The sequence below is a fragment of the Podarcis filfolensis genome, assembly GCF_964270895.1.
Source record: "Podarcis filfolensis genome assembly, chromosome: 17".
Taxonomy (NCBI): Eukaryota; Metazoa; Chordata; class Lepidosauria; order Squamata; family Lacertidae; genus Podarcis; species Podarcis filfolensis.
The window spans coordinates 1,008,136-1,027,564 of NC_139621.1; the positions used below are offsets into that span (position 1 = coordinate 1,008,136).

The window sequence follows — 19,429 nt, forward strand, 5'->3', positions numbered from 1 at the left end:
GGATGGGTAAGGAAAACCAATGTCTGGTAGCGAGATGCCACACCAATGAATTCAAATCTGGTCAGCAGCAGCAGCAGGGAGGTGCACGCTTCCCTGGTAGCCTTCAAGCTGTTCCATGCTCTTTGGTGCTGGATAGCTTAGAAGTGGACTGACCTCTGGGGAGGAAGACAGTTGGCAAGCTTCAATGATACATTTACCCCTAAGTAGAGGAGGATCGTGTTCTCCAAACCATTGGTTTCTGCCAGCCAGGACAGAGGCAACCACAACATGACTCTTCCAACTTCTGGACAGCAACCTCCAATGTGGTGGCCAGCTTGCGCTGTGGAGGCCATGATTCTCGGAAGGAGAAAAGAACTCGACTGGATGGGCAGAGTACACCCCGCATTGCAGGGTGGGATTCAACTTGGGTGCTTGGAGAGGCTGGAGGTGGAGGCCTTTGACAGTGCTAAGTAGCCTGTTCAACTTGGCAGAAGCATTACTGGAGTTCTCAGTTAATACATTGTGTGCCCCCCCTGCTCAAAACTGGTGCCTTATATTTCAAGTTACACTGGCCCTGAGCTTCCACTCAGTCCTCCCTTTCCCTGCAAAGTTTAAGGAGGTGCTGCTTTTCTCGAAAACTCTTTCAAGGTGCAGCGTGGAAGAACCTAGGCAGTGTTTATGCACCAGCCACCAAGGGGCAGGCCAGGCATGGAGACTGCAAATAAGGAGAGTAAAGCAGGGTTTGTTGCAGCTACCTTGCTTTTAATAGCCAAACTTGTTGTACACACACTTGGGACTGGCATCCCATAAAGCTGTCTGCCACACTGGGCTTCTCTCTCTGCAAGCAGAACAAGAAAAGGAGCTTTTTGACCTTAACCTGCTGGCTCCAGCTACGCCTGCAAGACTTCAGGCACCCAGAGCCAGTTCCACAGAGGCTATTTGCCCACTGCTCTGACTGACTGATGGGGGGCGGGTCATGCTACAGACTTCAAGCTCTCTTCTGCAACCTTCCTGCCTCTAAGATGAAAAGCCGTTCCACACTGATTATGCAGGGAGGGTCAGCCTCTTCCACCTCCCAAGGAGGTGAAAGGGTCTCTTGCACACACACATTTGTCCCATAGGACAGAAGTAGCCTGCAGCAGTCACAGGATGGGATCAATCAGGCCCAGGCAGCCCTGCCAGCTTGAGGTCCTGTGACATCAACTGCTCTTCCACATCCTGCAGAGCCCAGTGGTGAGAAACCAACTCCAAAGCTTCCCACTCGGCCTGGATGGAGAAAAAGAGTCTGTCAGCCTTGAGCAGCATATCGCTGCAGAAACTCACACATACAAGCTCTGCATCAAGCTGCAATCGAAGGGTGGGATCCAGCAGCACCAAGACCATCGTTCCGTCAGCGTAAGGACTTCTGGTTGTGCAACGGAATGTTCTCCAATGTGCCCCTTAAATCTGGTCCATATGGTTCCCCCAGCCCTCTGGGATACTTTTGGGGGGGGGGAAGAAGGAAGTCCCATTGCACAAACAGAAATTATTGTGCTGAACAGGATGTGTGTGGCTGTGTGTGCAAACACCAGTGCCATCAGAGATGTTTGCCCTGGCAAGCACAAAGCTCTAAGCTTCAAAATGAGCAGCGCTGACTGTTCCCGAGGTGTTTGTATGGCCCTTAACTTCCAAAGTGTTCCCATGCTCACTCACAATACAGTTTTACAGTAATCCCATAGGAAAGGTCAGCACTGTCTCCTTGTTGGGGGTGGGGGGAGGATAGCTGAGAGGGTTCTCCTAAGACCACCCAAGGAGGCCATGGCAATGATTTAAGGTAGGAGGGGAAACTGGCTCACATCATCTCTGACCAACTGCCGTGCTGTCTGGGGCCCGATGGGAGTTGCAAGTTCAACCATATGTTGAGCCCCCCTCCTGTCATTTCTTTACAAAGATATTGTCTAGCGCACATTTTGGGCCACAGCACCAGCTCTTGGGATATGCGGGGCTGCCTACACCCACAAGTCTCCTGTGGCACAGCAGAGACCCTGCACATGCACAGCAGCTGGAGTGGCACAGCTGTCGCCCTGCAGATAAGATGCCATCCAGCCAATTAATCTTGCATCAAATGGACTGCATCTAATCTTATCAGCTACATGCTCTCACCTAAGTGAAACCATTGAAACAAACTAGGGCAGTACCTTGAAAGCCTTGTTGGGATCAGGTGGGGTGGGGACAGCTGGGCTGAGGAACTGGTCCTGCAGGAGCAGCTGGTTCTGCTCTGCAGCTGTGGAGAGAACATCAGGGAAGCTTGTGCGGGAGGCATGTAAACATTGCAAGTTGACAACAAGGCAAGAGATAACTGTCAGCTATTAACAGTCTGGCTGCCTTTGATTAGGTGTAAACTCAGCAGAAATGGGGTTTTTTTTACACTTGTTCCTCTGCATTGACCTATAGAGCAATAGTGGAGTTGCAAAGAGTAGTCCAAGTGCAGGAGTGAGTGGCTGTACAGAGCAAGTTCCAACATGTGACCGCTACAACCCTGAGAGGTTGGGCGCTGCCCCCCATGGTTTCAAACTGGTTCCCCAAAGTATCAGCACCACTTCATGCAGCCATCAAAGTAGTCTCTAGTTCATGAAAGCACGTGCCGCAATAAGCACTCAAATAGTCCACCCTCCACGTTGCAATCTGAAGAGGTACATCCCACGTAAGACACCAACCCCACCTTTAAGCCCAACACTCCCTGTCCCCAAGCTGCCTCTCACCAGTCTCCTCTCCCAGGATGAGGCTGTACACTCGGCGGAGGCCAAAAACGTTGAGGAAGTACCAGGAGGCCGAACTCACCCTGGGAAGTGAAAACATCTGTCAGTGACTATCTCAGGGAGCCTTCCTGGCCCCCAGTCCCCCAGGGCGGGAACCCAGGCCAGAAGCCATCCCCACCCCAAACCCATGGAAGGGCTGGCTGGGCCTGGGGGCAGGCAGGTGCTTACCAAGAGGGGTCCAAGGAAGGAAGGCTAATTCCACGCTGCAGCATGGGCTTGAACCGCAGGGTCAGGGGGAAGGGAACCTTGGCTGGGAGGGAGGGAGTTTGGGAGGGAGAGGTGTTAGAGCTGGACCCGCCTACCCCAAGCTCTAGGGCTACTGCCCCGCCACCCTCCTCCTCAGTGATTTACAGCTCACAGCTGTCTTGTGCATAGTGCCACCCTCTGGATCAGCTCAGATCCCAAGCTAAAGCCCCCCCCCTTGCAAGCAAAGGAGCAACTTAAGGGGCCTACAATCCCTTCTTACCAAATCTTCTCATGCAGGTCACAGAATCCCAGTAAATTACTGGGCTGGGTGGGTGGCAGGGAGGGAAAGAGGTTGAGAAGGGTGATCCTAAGAGTTCAGGGCAGAGGGCAGATTTGGATGGGGGCCTTCCTGATTCATAACTACACCTAATTTAGCTAGAGGCAACCTGCCCTCAGCCCAAGTTCTCTGGTCTGGAATAAAAGGATGACTAGGGGTGGTGGTCTGCTTTACAGGCAAGCTGAGCCAAAGGCTATGAAACACACCGGATGCTGGAAGAGTGCATCTTGGCGGCATAGGCAAACTCCGGCCCTCCAGATGTTTGGGACTACAGTTCCCATCATCCCTGACCACTGGTCCTGTTAGCTAGGGATGGTGGGAATTGTAGTTCCAAACATCTGGACGGCTGGAGGTTGCCAATGCCTGCCTTAAATGATCTCTTTAAATATTGTTATTTTAAAATATTTCTATACTGCTCTTCCTAGCAAAACAAAAACAAAACAGCAGCAGATTTAGAAACAAAATACAGGTTTACAAACTTAATCCATTCCGGAAGTCCGTTCTTAAACTGAAACTGTTCTTAAAACAAGGTGCACTTTCCCTAATGAGGCCTCCCTCCGCCGGTGCCCTTCCACCGTTCAGATTCCATTCTTACACCAAGGTAAAGTTCTCAAACCAAGACACTATTTCCGGTTTTGCGGAGTTTGTAAACCAAATCATTGTTAAATCGGACTGTTCTTAAACTGAGGTACCACTGTAATCAAATAGTACATACAGCAATACTTAAATTGTCCACCGGGGGGGCCCTGTTGCCCTGCAGGGGCTATTGGGCTCCCTGTTAGAATTCCTGCTCCAAGATTGCAGTCATGGGATTTTTGTCTATCACATGACGGTGTATGTTTTGACTGCACAGAGTGGGAAGTGACGGAGACAGGATGTTTGTGTTACTGTGTTCCGTGACGTGGGACTATTGTCCTTTGTTCTTTTTCTCTTTGCTGTCTGATGCTAGAGAGAGAGGGAGCCATGTTGTAGTGCTCTGTGTGTGTTTATATGTAAATAAAGTAGATTAGCCAAAGTGCTGAGTTGCAAGCTGTGAAGACTCTGCAGATCCCTAAGTGTGCTGATGTCTGTTGGCATCAGTCGCTGTGATGTTCGGGCTGAAGAAAGCTTTAGAAGCTCCCAAACGATTGACCAGGAGGGAGGGAACATGCCAGTTGGGCATGTGTCTCTGCTAGGGTCCTACTTGAGTGTAGGACGAGCTCCTGACACTCCCAACTCCCATCAATCCTAGCCAGCGTGGCCAACTGTGAGGGATGATGGGAACTGTAGTCCAGCAACCAGCTAGAGGGCCACCGTTTCACTTCATCCTCTGCTGCACAAGGAATGGGTCTGCACGAGGGCACCGCCCTGCAGCTTCCAGGCCTGTGTTAAATCCCCACATCACTCACTGGCCACAAAGCCAGAGAAGGCCCAATTGATCCAGCCTCCAACTAGGATCATGGGCAGGACATGGACCAAGTTGCCCTTCATCATCTCCATAACCAGGCTGGGATCTGCAAGACAGAGAGAGGGAGAGAGGTGTGTGTCAAACAGGGTACTGTGCAGCCTGGGATTCCACAAGGACACATGGAAACCACAGAAGGAAGTGCCAGGAACAAAATTTGGTTTTATGTGAATATCAGCATCTTACAAAAACAAAAGCAAGTTCTAGCTCCTTGGGGTTTGTGGGCGTGTGGGGACGTATGATAGCTGCAGAAATCTCAAACACAAGCAGAGGTCTACTCGAACAAAATGTCCAAAATAAGGGAAGGGTGCTTAAATAGCATAATTTATATACAGACCACAGAATCCAACCGCTCGTTTTCTTGCAGATTTTGCACCACATTGGTCCAGAATAAACTTGAGCACAGAGCGCTCACAGCCCTGCGTTAAAAAACTGTTTTTGTTTGTTGGATTGATATCCCGAGGCAGCCAATGTCTGTTAAATTGAGCTGGTGACTCTGGAGGGCAAATCAGGTTCTGTCCACAGGCACCAGGCCCAGGACACACAGAACCAGGCCCCCTCATGGTTGGCAGCTCATCTCCCCCCCTTATTCCACTGCTGCCGCCAAAGCCTCACCTGCCAATTGTAGGGTCCAAGGTGGTTTATACTGGAGAACAAAGTGCTTGGTCCCCGAGCCATTTAGGGCTTTTTACGCTAGTACTAACACCTTGAATTGGGCCCAGTGCAGGAGCACCTTCAGAACCAGTGCCACATGGTGCCCCCATTACCAGCCTAGCAGCCGCATTCTGCACTAGCTGCAGCCCCTGGGCCACCTTTGAGGGCTGTCTCAGACATAGGCTGTGATGGTAGTCCAGATGGGCAGTCAGCTGAGGTGAGGCTATCATGGCCCAGGAGAGGCTGTAGCTGGCAGGTTGCCCAAAGCTGGGCTGAAGGCACATAGTCACAGAAGCCACCCGAGACTCCTGTGGCAAGTTGGAATCCCAGAGTATTCCCACAGTACAAAGCTGCTCCTTCAAGGGGAGTCCCACCACTCCAAGAAGAAGGCGGGACACAGAAGGAACCCACTCACAGGACCTCCACCTTATCAGCTTCAGCTCATTGGGCCCCATCAAGTCTATCACTGCTTCCAGGCAGCAGTCACACGGTTGGACAGCAGCACTGATTGAGCAAGCGGGACGGGGGGGGGGGGGTGAGACTGCAGAACCCTTCCACTGCCCCTTGTACTCCCATGCCCGTTCCCATGGTTACCTGTCAGCAGGTTTCTGGGCTGCACTTTACGCTTCGTTTGGCGGAAGAAGCCACTTTCAGGGTTATTGAAGTGATGCTTACGCATGAGGAAGCCCTGGGGAAAGAGGAAGGGCCTCAGAAATCCAGATGAGCTGAAGGTGTTTTCAACAAGGAAGATTATCATTGCATTTGAGATGGTTTGAAGGGCTTCATATGCATTATCTTTGACAGCCTTACATCTTCAACCAGGGAAAAGGAACCTGTGGCCTCCAATGCTGGACTAACTCCTCTCATCCCTGACTGCTAGGACCCAGGGGGGCTGGGAGGGCGGCAGCATCTACAGGTTCCCCGATAGGACCTTAGAATGGCCTCATGTCACATACTAAATTCATGGAAGAGGAAAGATTTGAACCAGGGCAAGCAGTTTCTTATGTTAATGCTATGCATATGTGCTCGGAAGTTAAATAAATAAGTTAAATCTTCAGTGGGGCTTCCTTCCAGGTAAAAGCACACAGGTGTGAAGTCTTGGTCACCTGCCTTTTTGAGGGTGCCATTCCCGGCTTTGGAGCAGGATGGGTGAAGGCAGGGGACGTTCAAAGGCCTGCCCTTCAATATATTTACATTGCAAAGATATATTTTAAAAACCCCATTTGTTATAGCTATGGTCTCAAGCAATGATACAGGCATTCTTGAGAATGGCCACATGGCAGGGATGCTCCCAACCCCTCCCCAAAGAAGCGCCCTTGTGCTCTTCCCCTCCTTTTCAAGAATGACAAGACAGAATTACAAAGGAAATTCAGAGAGGGGAATAAAGTTTCACTTCTGCTATTCAAACCCTCATATCAGTTCTTTTTAGGCCAGCAGCCTAAGTAAAACAAAAACCCCTCTGACTTGCATCAATCAAGTGGTTCCAGCATTAATCCAGAACCACTGTGGGGAATAGATCACATTTGGGTCACAAGCCAAAGGAGGTTGTGTGTGGACCATGAAATTTCCTAGCTTTATGTCTGTACCCTTGCTGAGGCCTCTCTCTGTGCAAGGAGGCAAGTGGCTTTTCAGGAGCAGCTGCACCCACACGCTCCCTTACCTGATGAGTTAGGAAGCGTCCATTTTCTCTCAGGAGGCGACTACGAGCCAGAATCTGCCTGAAGACAAAGAACACTCAACTCAGCTGTGGGTCCAACAGAATTTGCAAACAAAAGTAATGGGATCAGATCATCAAACCAAATGCGGCAGTAAAAGACTGGCCCGCTCACATCTGCTCATGAAATCCACATGACTACATACAAACAGCTGCTTGGAGCAATATGTTCAGGGGTGCGAGCAAAGCAGTTGTGCAATTCTGGAATTCCACACTTAAGAACACAGTATGATTTGGACACATTTCACAGGACCTGTCATCTATGCATCCGATTTCAATATTGTGAACCACGTTGAGAAATTGTATTCATTTATTGCATTCCTATCCCACCTGTTCTCCAAGGAGCTCCATGGTTCCGCTCCCCTCACTTAATCCCTACAACCACCCTGTGAGGTAGGCCTGGCCCAAGGTCACCCACTGAGCTTCATGGCTGAGCGAGGATTTAGAATCATAGAATCATAGAGTTGGAAGAGACCACAAGGGCCATCGAGTCCAACCCCCTGCCAAGCAGGAAACACCATCAGAGCACTCCTGACATATGGTTGTCAAGCCTCTGCTTAAAGACCTCCAAAGAAGGAGACTCCACCACACTCCTTGGCAGCAAATCCCACTGTCGAACAGCTCTTACTGTCAGGAAGTTCTTCCTAATGTTTAGGTGGAATCTTCTTTCTTGTAGTTTGGATCCATTGCTCCGTGTCCGCTTCTCTGGAGCAGCAGAAAGCAACCTTTCTCCCTCCTCTATGTGACATCCTTTTATATATTTGAACATGGCTATCATATCACCCCTTAACCTCCTCTTCTCCAGGCTAAACATGCCCAGCTCCCTTAGCCGTTCCTCATAAGGCATCGTTTCCAGGCCTTTGACCATTTTGGTTGCCCTCCTCTGGACACGTTCCAGTTTGTCAGTGTCCTTCTTGAACTGTGGTGCCCAGAACTGGACACAGTACTCCAGGTGAGGTCTGACCAGAGCAGAATACAGTGGCACTATTACTTCCCTTGATCTAGATGCTATACTCCTATTGATGCAGCCCAGAATTGAATTGGCTTTTTTTTTTTTGCATTGGATTTGAGCCCTGTCTGCCAGGTTCTAATCCAACACTCGAACCACTGCATCACACCAGCTCTCCTTATGGTTAAAGTTAAATACTGCAAGGAAGAAAACTGTTTTCAATGGATGATTTTGGTTTTTAAAGCCTTAAATGTGCTGGTCCAGGGCTCCATGCTCCTGGCATCCATCCTCTGAGGCCATCCTGTTGTTATAAGAATTCTAAGGTCTCAAAAATAAAATAAATGTTCATAAATGTACAAGGCAAACGCATACATTAGAAACCACATGTCTGTAATAGTACAGGAGAGCAATCCTGAAGCCATTTTGAGAATCCCAGTGACCTCAAATATTCCTCTGCAGTATGGGAGGAAAATGGGGAAAGCCTTCGCATTGTCTTTTTGCTTACAAATCCTGTCTTAAGGGCATATTTGTGTATGAATAGGGTGAGCCTGTGACCTGGATTCAGGAACTAAAGTATTTACCATCACAAAAGAATGGCCAGGCTGCCCAGGTAATGCAATCATCAGGCATCCTGGCAAACAGGATTTCTGCTGTAGACCACCTCCACTGCCGCAGACAGCCTCCTTGGGGGGGCTACAGGGTGGGTACTTTCAAAAGTCTATATAAGGACTTGTGCACCATTGTTTTGGGTTCTCTCCTCCCTCCTGTGTGTGGGGAGTGGGGACCTGTTGCAACAGTACTTTTCTATTGCAATAAAGATCAGACTTACTAGTCGATTTGCTTCTCAATATACTCTGGTTGGCCTCCATTATTTTCTCCTACCGATAGGGAACCTACTTAAGGACTCTATATGGGCTCTTGGATACTGCATAAGGGGAAAAGAGCAGGGTTTTTCCCTTTCTTATAACACTGTATCATCTGTGATCAAGAAATATTAAAAACCTGCTTCTTTCCCTGTAGGAGGTACGCAAGAAGTCTGTATAGAGGTTGCTAGGCTCTCTATCAGTTGGAGAATGAACAGAGACCAACCTGAGATATGCTGAAGCAAGGCGGCAAGTAAGCCCAATCTTTATTGTTAGGAAAACAGACTGTTGCAACAGGGTCCTCACTCACACATGCAGAGAAACCCTGAACAAAAGGGCAAAACACACTTATATACAAAAATAATAATTTTTAAAAATTGTCCAAACTTAGACCAACTACCGTAAGTTTGTTCTGGTATAAGCAAAAGTCACCAGACCCTTATACCGTATTTTTTGCACCATAACACTCACTTTTTTCCTCCTAAAAAGTAAGGGGAAATGTCTGTGCGTGTTATGGAGGGAATGCCTACGGGTGGCATGCCTACGGATTTTCCTCCTCTAAAAACTACGTGCGTGTTATGGTCGGGTGTGTGTTATAGAGCGAAAAATACGGTATATAGTGGGAGGGTGGGGTGGGGTTTTTCTCAGAAGGGTAGTAGAGATGGGTGATTGGCTCAATGTGTATGGTAAACCTGTTGACGACTGTTAACGACTGCAATTAGTCCTACAGGAAACAGCAAGGAATAGTATGCAGATGACCAAAAATAGCTTTAGCATGTGCAATGAGACAAGAATCCAATATCTCTATTCAGACCAGGGCTCCCCATAGTTTTCAGTTTGGCTTCAAGTCTATTTCTGAAATTCTTTTGGAATAAGACAGCTGCTTTGAGATCTCGTATTGAGTGTCCTACTGGTTTTTCTGTCTTGTGATTCCTGATGTCAGATTTATGTCCATTTATCCTTTGGCGTAGGGTTTGGCCTGTTTGTCCAATATAGAGAGCTGAAGGGCACTGCTGGCATTTGATGGCATACACAATGTTAGAAGATGAGCAATTAAATAGGCCTGAGATGGTATGTTTGATGTTGTTGGGACCAGTAATGGTGTTGTCTGGGCAGCAAAGTTGGCATCTGGGTTTACTGCAGTCTCTGGTACCAGTGTCCATGTTAAGTCTGGTTGTTGTATTATTGTGGGTGAGGAGTTGTTTAAGATTGGGTGGCTGTCTGTAGGCAATGAAAGGTCTTCCTCCCAGAGCTTGAGAAAGTGAACCGTCATTGTCTAGGAGAGGTTGTAAATATCTGATGATGTGCTGAACTGTTTTAACTTGGGAGCTGTATGTGATTACTAGTGGTGTTCTGTTATTTTTTGGGTCTGTCTTGCAGCAAGTTCTCTCTGGGCATCAGTCTGGCTTTGTTGATCTGTTGTTTAACTTCATCGGACAGATATTCTAGTTCCAAAAAGGTTTGCTATAGATCTCTTAGGTAAGAATCCCTGTCTGTAGAGTTCGAACAGATGCGGTTGTAATGTGTTGCTGTTGTTGTTCAGTCGTTTAGTTGTGTCCAACTCTTTGTGACCCCATGGACCAGAGCATGCCAGGCACTCCTGTCTTCCACTGCCTCCCGCCTCCCTCCTACAGCTGTAATGTAGAGCCTGGCTATATATACTTATATAAAGTTTCATTTCAAGTCAAGTGGAGTTGCTGGTTCCCACGCCTCGGGATATGCGAGGAGGAAGGAAAAACACATATTGGGGAGATTACAGGTAAGTGTTTGTTAGACAAAAGCAGCTTGCTAGAATGTTGACGTTTTGGTGATAGTACAATAGTATGAGCACATATGTAGATGTCTGAGTGTTTGAGAGTCCCATATTGCCCACCCTGGTGCTAAGGATCACTCTTTTGTTTATGATTGCAGGGACGGGGACGCTGGGGGTAATGCTTGGTGGGCAAAAGGATTCTGAGGTTATCGATAAAAATCGGGGGTTCCCAGATCCTGCCGTTAACAATTGACAGCTATTGTTCAAGGGGAAAGGAGGCTATTGACATTTCTGAATGGTGTATCTGCTTTTTATGAATGACCCATTCAATAAAGAGTGTTTTAGTTTATGGATTCATGTGGTTCTTTGTAGACCCAGAAGGTGGCACTGAGGACCTGTCAAAGTCGTCAAGGCAGTTAGACAGAGTGTGTTCATTTGACAATCCTAGGTACCAACATTATTATTTTACTTAAGTTACGTTTTATCATTCAAGGACATAGGAAAAGTAAAGGTATCCCTGACCATTAGGTCCAGTTGCAGACGACTCTGGGGTTGCGGTGCTCATCTCGCTTTACTAGCCGAGGGAGCTGGCATTTGTCTGCAGACAGTTTTTCCAGGTCATGTGGCCAGCATGACTAAGCCGCTTCTGGCAAACCAGAGCAGTGCACGGAAACGCAGTTTACCTTCCCGCTGGAGCGGTACCTATTTATCTACTTGCACTTGACGTGCTTTTGAACTGCTAGGTGGGCAGGAGCTAGGACCAAACAACGGGAGCTCACCCCATCGCAGGGCTTCGAACTGACAACCTTCCGATCGGCAAGCCCTAGGCTCTGTGGTTTAGACCACAGCGCCACCTGCATCCCTTAAGGATATAGTAGTAGTAGCATATAGTTACATGGAGTGGAGACATGCACAAATGAGAGATATAGTATTAATTTCCCTTTTCCTGTTCCATTCTACATCATCTGCTTCTCCTTGGGGGTTAGTGGCCAGCAGGTATTTGCAGCAGTCCTGGAACACCTCCACAACAAAGCCTGTCTAGCGGCCTCTTTCCTCTTCGTCAGAAAACCTAAGGCCCATGGGCCACTGCCTGCGATTCCCAGCAAGTGGTGTTCAGAGGTGTGATGCCTCTGACAATGGAAGGAGAATGTAGCCCTTGTGGCTAGGAGACATAGACAGCCCAGCAGCACAACAGGTCAGGGTGTCTGGGTGTTAACTGGAAGGGGCGGTTGTGGGCAGGACTCCTGCACTGCAAGGGGCTGGACTAGATGACCCTTGATGTCCCTTCCAACTCTACAATTCTATTACTGGAGGAAGATGGTATATGGAAGGTTGTCATTTATTATGGTGGTTTGTGCTTTTTTATTCCAAGTGTGCATATTTTTCTGGATTGTCAGCAAGGTGCTGTTATACTTGATTGTAGCAGAAACACTATTTTAAACTTACCAATACATAAAGAAAACAAACATGCAGGCTGCAAAGTGTCACAGGACTCTTGGCCATGTGTAGCTTAAGGTTACCAGACGTCCCGATCCCGGGGACAGTCCCCGGACTTACAAATCAGTCCATCTATTTAGTTGAAAAGTGTCCAGATTCGTTGAAAGAAATCTGGTAACCTTAGTGTAGCTCAGACTTCTGTGAAACTTAAAAGCTTGCGAAGACGTGCGCGCGCCCAGAAACCCCCGTCCCGGGAAACAGGAAGGCGTCCCTTTCGCGTCCTCTTCCCTGACTCCACCTCCAGGGGCCTGGTATGTGGGCGTGGCCTCCCGCAGCCCCGCCCCCCGCCGCTCACGTGTCCTGCCGTTGCTCGAGCCAGCCCAGCGCGCGCTCGCCGCGCAGCAGGCCCGCTATGCGCAGGCGCAGAACCCCTATGGCGAGCGCGATCCAAGCCACGGGCAGCAGAACCCAGAAGCGGATGGAGCCGTCCAGGCGCAGCTCCGGAGCCGCCATGGCGTCTGAGAGAAGAGGCTCCTGGGGCCGGAAACGCACAAATAGGGCGCCGGAAGTGGCGCTATTGACTCAACGCCGACTTCCGGCCGCCTTTCTCTCGCGCCCGCCACGGTTTCCAGCTTTGTGGCGAGATGGAGATGCGTCTCTATATCAGGAGAAAGGGGGTCGGAGGTTGACCCTGCGGAAACAACGTCATTTCCTGCACCGTATTTGCGGGCTCAGAACACACTTTTGTTTACCAAAAGAAACGTCTCTTGAATTACGTCGACGGGCGAGCAGTTTCTAACGAGAGGAATCCTTTTTTGGGCCTAAAAGAGGCACGTTTTCTTTCAGTTACAAGATTCCCCCTCTGAAGGGAACCCGGATGTAGCCGCCGGAAGTCGCCTTCCGTACCTGCGCAGTCTGCGCCCTGCCTGCGAGCGCGCGTGGGCCATAGAGTCTGCCGAGCAGAGCGCCCCCGCGCCTGGCCTTCCCTCGGGTCCCGGCCATGAGCTGAGAGACGCGCCGGGCGAGGGGCGGGGCTGGGTGGCGGCGCAGAGTTGCCGCGCTTGGCGGAGGCGCCGATCTCCCCGCCCGCTGCAGGCTGTGGCGTCGAAGCTCCCGCGGGCAGCTGGCCGGGATGCCGGGCGAGCGGCAGGTGCAGGAGAAGGTGCTTCAGTACGAGGCCTTCGTCAGCGAGGTTCTGCAGAGGGACCTCCGGTGAGTGTCTCCTTCCCGGGCGCCTCTCACGCCACCCCCGGCTGTGAGATAGAGCCCCTCGGTTTCTTTTGCTCCGCTTTCTGCTCGTGCTTCCAGACCGTTGTTGGTGTTTCTCCCCAGGAAGGTTCTGGAGCAGCGGGATCAGGTCTATGAAAAGATGGCTCAGTACCTGCAGCTCAAGAATATTATTGAGCGGTTGCAGGTAACTAAAAACTTCTTTAAGTTGTTTACAGCACTTTGCACAGAAAGATCTGCAGCAGTGTTCTGCGGGGGTTTAGATGTAGGAGACAGCAGGGTATTGCGTGTTACTTACTATAACAGCTGTTTTACTCCAGAGAGCAGAGATCGGTAAACGTTTCTTCCTTTTCTCCCAGGAGACAGGAAGCCAGGAGCTGACAACTCAAGTGGATCTAGGCTGCAATTTCTATGTCAATGCAGAAGTGTGAGTAGCACAAAGACAGAGCTCATCTGTATCCATTTTCACATGTATTCTTGCCCCTTGACTTCCTGTCTGCTCCAGTGACAGGAGAGACCTGTCTTTGATATAAAAAGTAAGGATTATGCCTAGGGCTGGGTGATATATAAATATATTGTCCAAAACTGGTTTGAAATCCATATTGTGATAACTGTTTCATAACTTTTGACCTGGCAATATATCGTGAAGCCAGCCAGTGCTTCTCTTGATTCCTGCAGCCCCTGTTAACTCTTAACGGCTCAGCTCTCCCCTGCCTCCTGCATTGGGCGGTGAATCACAAGAACAGGCGTGGGCAAAAATCACAATGTGGGAAAAACCCTGAAGTCAGGCAGTTCCTCTACATAACTCCATCCTTGTTTCAGATATCATGATATATTGCTGATATATCATGATGCTGAAAACCAGATACTGCCTGGCCCTATTTATGGCAGGGATGGGGAGCCGCAGTGCCAAACGGATTTTTCAGGCCTCTTTGGTTATTGCATTTGTATACCTCCCTTCATCCGTCGCTCTCAGAACAGTTCACAACATAAAAACACAATATACATAATAAAAACAAGAACAAAACAAACCAATAACTCCCCTTCCCTCATCCCCTCCCACAACGTATTTAAATGGGTATTGGATGTTAAATCAGGCAAGGCCTGGTTGAAGAGGAATGTTTTCACCTGGCTCCTAAAGGTGCATAATGAAGATATCAGCTGAACCTCCCTGGGGAGAGCATTCCACAAATGGGGAGCCACTGCAGAAAAGGCCACTTCTCATGTTGTCACCCCCTGGACCTCATGTGGAGGAGGAAAACAAAGAAGGGCCTCAGAATATGATCTCAGGGTCTATCTGTCCTAAGGATTCTCCCCAGACCACACCCATCACCTGACCTTCACACTGTCCTCAAGTGCTTTTGCCATGTGAAATATTTATTTCAGTTGTGCAACTACAGTATAAACTACTATACAGAAAGAAGAATTGCATCTAATGTTTTGCCTATGGAATCACCCACGGTTGGCATGTGCCCCACAAGGGAATGTACCGTATTTTTTGCTCTATAAGGCACACCCGGCCATAAGATGCACCTAGTTTTAGAGGAGGAGAACAAGAAAAAAAAAATTCTCTGCTCAGCGCCTCTCCAGCAAAGCGGGAGGAGAAATGGAAGGGGCTCCGTTTCTCCTGCTGCTTCGCTGAATGGGCGCTGCGCAGCTTTCCCTCTCCGTGCAGCGCCCCTTCAGCAAAGCGGCAGGAGAAGCAGAGCCCCTTCCACTTCTCCTCCCGCTTCGCTGAAGGGGCGCTGACCAGAGAGGAAAGCTGCGCAGCACCTCTCAAGCGATGCGAAGCCAGGAGAGCAAGAGGGATCGATCCCTCTTGCTCTCCTGGCTTCAGTGCAAGCAATGCGAAACCTCCTGAGCTCAGTGTGCACCGATCCATCTTGCTCTCCTGGCTTCAGCAAAAGCTGCGCAGCCTGCATTTGCTCCATAGGACGCACACACATTTCCCCTTACTTTTTAGGAAGGGAAAAGGGTGTCTTGTAGAGCGAAAAATACGGTAGTTCTCCATTGAAAAAGGTTCTGCACATCTCCTTCATGGCATCCTTGCGTGTAAGGAAAGTGTGACACTAGGATCCTAAAAGTTGAGAAAGGGCAGAAGGCCAGTTAATCCAACTCCCTCTAACAAAGCAGGCATCTCTGGATAATCCTACTCAATCCAGATTATGTGCCACAATCAGAAAGCAGATGTGTTGTGTATGTGTATGATGTTTTTCAAGCTTCAGATGCCTCAGGCAGGCAGACAAATTGTGCTTCTTGCTGAGGGAAGCTGAGGAATCTACTATGGAGGGGGAAGTAGATAGCTTTCCTCATTATTGGAACATCTGTCAGTCATTAAAGGCATATTTTACCTTTGCCACAAGCTAACCAGGTAACTCAGCATCTCTCAGTCTCAGTCTCCCATCAGCAGCATGGGGATAGTAACACGGCCTGCTTTTCAGAGTTATTGTAAGATTTAGTGGAACAAGCTGTGTGAAATACTTTGGACACTTTCACTGCTCTATAAATGTTATTCATGAGAATGTGAGTAGCAGTTTAAGGAGGATTTCAGCTAACTGAATCAGGCTGGGCTAACTGGATCAGGCAGTGGTGTGTGGTACCAAACAGTGAAAAAGTTCCTGAAGTCCTGTAAATGCCATCTTGGTAGTCAAGATAACAACAGGATTAATAGTTGGACTACGCAGAATTAGATAAATTAACAGGAAGGATTTGAAACCTGCGGGACCAGAAATTCTCAGAAGACTGGAGCCAACAGTGTGACACGGCAGCTAAAAAAGCCAATGCAATTCTGGGCTGCATCAATAGGAGTATAGCATCTAGATCAAGGGAAGTAATAGTGCCACTGTATTCTGCTCTGGTCAGACCTCACCTGGAGTACTGTGTCCGGTTCTGGGCACCACAGTTCAAGAAGGACACTGACAAACTGGAACGTGTCCAGAGGAGGGCAACCAAAATGGTCAAAGGCCTGGAAACGATGCCTTATGAGGAACGGCTAAGGGAGCTGGGCATGTTTAGCCTGGAGAAGAGGAGGTTAAGGGGTGATATGATAGCCATGTTCAAATATATAAAAGGATGTCACATAGAGGAGGGAGAAAGGTTGCTTTCTGCTGCTCCAGAGAAGCGGACACGGAGCAATGGATCCAAACTACAAGAAAGAAGATTCCACCTAAACATTAGGAAGAACTTCCTGACAGTAAGAGCTGTTCGACAGTGGGATTTGCTGCCAAGGAGTGTGGTGGAGTCTCCTTCTTTGGAGGTCTTTAAGCAGAGGCTTGACAACCATATGTTAGGAGTGCTCTGATGGTGTTTCCTGCTGGGCAGGGGGTTGGACTCGATGGCCCTCGTTGTCTCTTCCAACTCTATGATTCTATGATTCTAAATTTACGAACTATTTGAAAAGTAGTTGTGATGAACAGATTATGCTAGTAGGTTTACAAGAAGTTTTGTAAGGGGAATTATTTGAAATATTGCAAAAAGACAATGAGGAGAAATATTAGTTAAGGATAATTAAAGGTAATATGAAATTAAATGCATAATAAGTGATAAAAACGGAAAATAATCAGAGGTGTTGACGGAAGTCTAAAAATATTGTATTTTGATTTAGCTAGTCAGGAGACTAGCTGCCTGCCTGTCCGCTACTTCCTTTTCTGAGAGATGGGTGAGAGTTGAGAAGGGGCCTCTAAATTAGGGGTGAGTTAATTGGGCTGTTGAGGCCAACTAACGTAGCTTGCATTTTGTATATTAGCCTCTTGCGGACAAATTATGAGGAGGGCTTGCCATTTTCACTTTTTTCTAATAAAGCACTAGAATTGATCACTCTAGCATTTTTGGTGGCCCTGCATCAAACCACTCACACAGAGACTCCTTTGGGCTTGTGGATCAGGACAAGTGGAAAAGGGAGATCGGCTCAATCTGTGCAGAAGAAACTAGGAAGTTAAAAGTCAGGTCTTTCAGGGAGGAATGGCAGGGTAGCTGCTGTAGCTCAGGCTCAACCTTTGCAAGGCCAAACACCTCTCTACCCAGCTGGTATAAGTATTTTGCCCTTGGGAAAACAGTTGTTTTCTCTTTCAAGAAAAAAAAATATATTAAACATATTCGTTAATTTCACCATGCACCCAATATCCCATATTTTTCGTAATCCATTCTTCCAAAGTAAGTGTTCCCATTTATACTCAGTGGTATAAATTCATGCCATTTTAAACACCTTTTCTTCCTGCAGGCCTGATGCCTCCACCATATTTGTAGCACTGGGTTATGGGTTCTTTGTGGAGTTGACTCTTCCTGAGGCGCTTGCCTTCATTGAGAAGAAGAACAAGCTACTAACAGAGTGAGTAGAAGGAATTCAGTTGTCCCACTGTGCCCCCCATGCTATCCAAGGAATCTTAGTTGGCAGGCCTCACAAGAGCACTCTTCAATAGCTTAGGGTGACGATCTCTTGCAACCAATTATCTGGCTAATGCAAGCAGACCATGCTTTGGGAATGCAGATGGCAGGAGCCCCCCCAAAGCAATGAGAAGAGCCAGAAAAGCACAGGTGAGATCTCTTAGATGGAAACAAGCAAACTCTGCCCTCTCTCTCCTTGTGCCACTTAGTCTGGAGCATGTTTGTTTGAAAGTAAAGTTCCACTGTGTTCAGTGGGTTCAGGCAAATTCCTCCCGGTATAGCATGTTGCCCTAATTTGTGAATGGTCCAAGAGTCTTTAGATCAGGCTTCTTCAACCTCGGCCCTCCAGATGTTTTGAGACTACAATTCCCATCATCCCGACCACTGGTCCTGCTAGCTAAGGATCATGGGAATTGTAGGCCAAAAACATATGGAGGGCTGAGGTTGAGGAAGCCTGCTTTAGTTTCAGGCTGCATCCACCCTCCTTCCTTACCCACAATTTCTTCTGTCTCCAACAGACTCAGTGAAGCCCTTACCAAAGACTCTGCCAAGATCAAAGCCAATATTCGGATGGTTTTAGAGGTAATGATGGGTGTTCCTTGCTCCAAGCAGACAGATTCCTATTGGGCAGGAATCCAGCAGGGGAAGGAGGAAAGCAGCAGAAAGTTGTGGCCTGCTTTTCCTTGGAGTGCTGCCTATGGTGTGGGAAGCATGTTTACTTCTGGTGCGTAGGACTGGCTGGTGGCGCTGGGATCTAAACCACTGAGCCGCTTGGGCTTGCTGATCAGAAGGTCGGCAGTTCGAATCTGTGCGACAGGGTGAGCTCCCTTTGCTCTCCCAGCTCCTGCCAACCTAGCAGTTTGAAAGCATACCAGCATGAGTAGATAAATGGGTACCGCTGCTGTGGGTAGGTAAATGGCATTTCCATGTGCTCTGGCACTTGCTGTGGTGTTCTGTTGTGCCAGAAGCAGTTAGTCATGCTAGCCACATGGCTTGGAAAGCTGTCTGTGGGCAAATGCCAGCTCCCTCAGCCTGAAAAGCAAGATGTGCTGCACCCCATAGCGCTTAACTTATGGTGCAGTATGAAAGAGATGCTCTAGGAAATCAGTAGACCATCCTAGGCTCAGACTGTCTTTCTCCCACTCCCAACTCCTCTCTGCAGGGCTTGCATGAACTCCAAGGTCTCCAAGATTTGCCTGAGGAGACCAGAAGGGACATCTTCCTTTAGGCACCAGCCCTTCCTAGAGGGGACGTTTTCAATGTGATATGCTGGAAGAAGAGTTAGTCTCTTGGGCATTTTGGTGGTGGCAGCAGGAACTTCGTTTGTAACTGAGGAAACCCTTATGAGTTGGGTAGGGTGAATGTACTTACAGGGACAGCAGATTGGAGAGTTTGAGAGAGAACAGTTTCTCTTGGGGTGGTTGATTTCACTGCTCCAAATATTCAACCCTTCTCTGCCTCTGTTTCCCCAGGAACTGTGTCTTAGTATAAGTTCATCTCAATTTGCAAAAGTAATAAAGAAAGATGATTATTCCAGTTGGTTGTCTTTTTGCCCCATTCTTCCACCCACCTTCCCATTGGTTCGCATCTCCGCTCCTCCACATGCAGCTGCTGGGTGACCTTGGGCCAATCACACTTCTCTGAAGTCTCTCAGCCCCACTTACTTCACAGAGTGTTTGTTGTGGAGGAAGGGAAAGGAGAATGT

At 48.5% G+C, this 19,429-nt stretch overlaps 3 protein-coding genes across 7 annotated transcripts in view; 1 reads left to right on the plus strand and 2 right to left on the minus strand.

The window, feature by feature from the left end:
* The window catches only part of LOC310752274 (uncharacterized protein), a 311,176-nt gene that overhangs the window by 134,039 nt on the left and 157,708 nt on the right, over positions 1-19,429 (minus strand). The window lies entirely within an intron of this gene.
* On the minus strand, positions 721-12,627 carry LOC310752271 (ER membrane protein complex subunit 3-like; the record flags this gene model as incomplete). 4 transcript variants are annotated; one of them, XM_083592323.1, is made up of 8 exons in its annotated part: positions 721-1,245; positions 2,157-2,242; positions 2,721-2,800; positions 2,946-3,027; positions 4,689-4,793; positions 5,993-6,086; positions 7,059-7,116; positions 12,470-12,627. In XM_083592323.1, the coding sequence occupies 8 exons, from the start codon at positions 12,625-12,627 to the stop codon at positions 1,135-1,137; spliced, it is 774 nt and encodes a 257-aa protein (XP_083448449.1). In that variant the 3' UTR covers positions 721-1,134. The 4 variants fall into 4 exon arrangements, with proteins under 4 accessions (XP_083448449.1, XP_083448450.1, XP_083448452.1 ...); XM_083592324.1 differs by lacking the exon at positions 12,470-12,627 and adding an exon at positions 12,124-12,459 and having other exon boundaries at positions 7,059-7,112; XM_083592326.1 differs by lacking the exon at positions 12,470-12,627 and adding an exon at positions 12,124-12,459.
* Positions 13,174-19,260, plus strand: UXT (ubiquitously expressed prefoldin like chaperone). Its single transcript, XM_083592338.1, has 7 exons — positions 13,174-13,192; positions 13,225-13,326; positions 13,447-13,528; positions 13,701-13,768; positions 17,561-17,668; positions 18,243-18,306; positions 18,887-19,260. The coding sequence occupies exons 2-7, from the start codon at positions 13,247-13,249 to the stop codon at positions 18,950-18,952; spliced, it is 468 nt and encodes a 155-aa protein (XP_083448464.1). The 5' UTR covers positions 13,174-13,192; positions 13,225-13,246; the 3' UTR covers positions 18,953-19,260.

Excerpts from the sequence above, each read along its gene's own strand:
- UXT (XM_083592338.1), top strand. The coding sequence starts at position 13,247 with ATGCCGGGCGAGCGGCAGGTGCAGGAGAAGGTGCTTCAGTACGAGGCC. Across the intron at positions 13,327-13,446 it reads GTTCTGCAGAGGGACCTCCG|GAAGGTTCTGGAGCAGCGGG; the intron begins GTGAGTGTCTCC and ends GTTTCTCCCCAG. Across the intron at positions 13,769-17,560 it reads TTCTATGTCAATGCAGAAGT|GCCTGATGCCTCCACCATAT; the intron begins GTGAGTAGCACA and ends TTCTTCCTGCAG.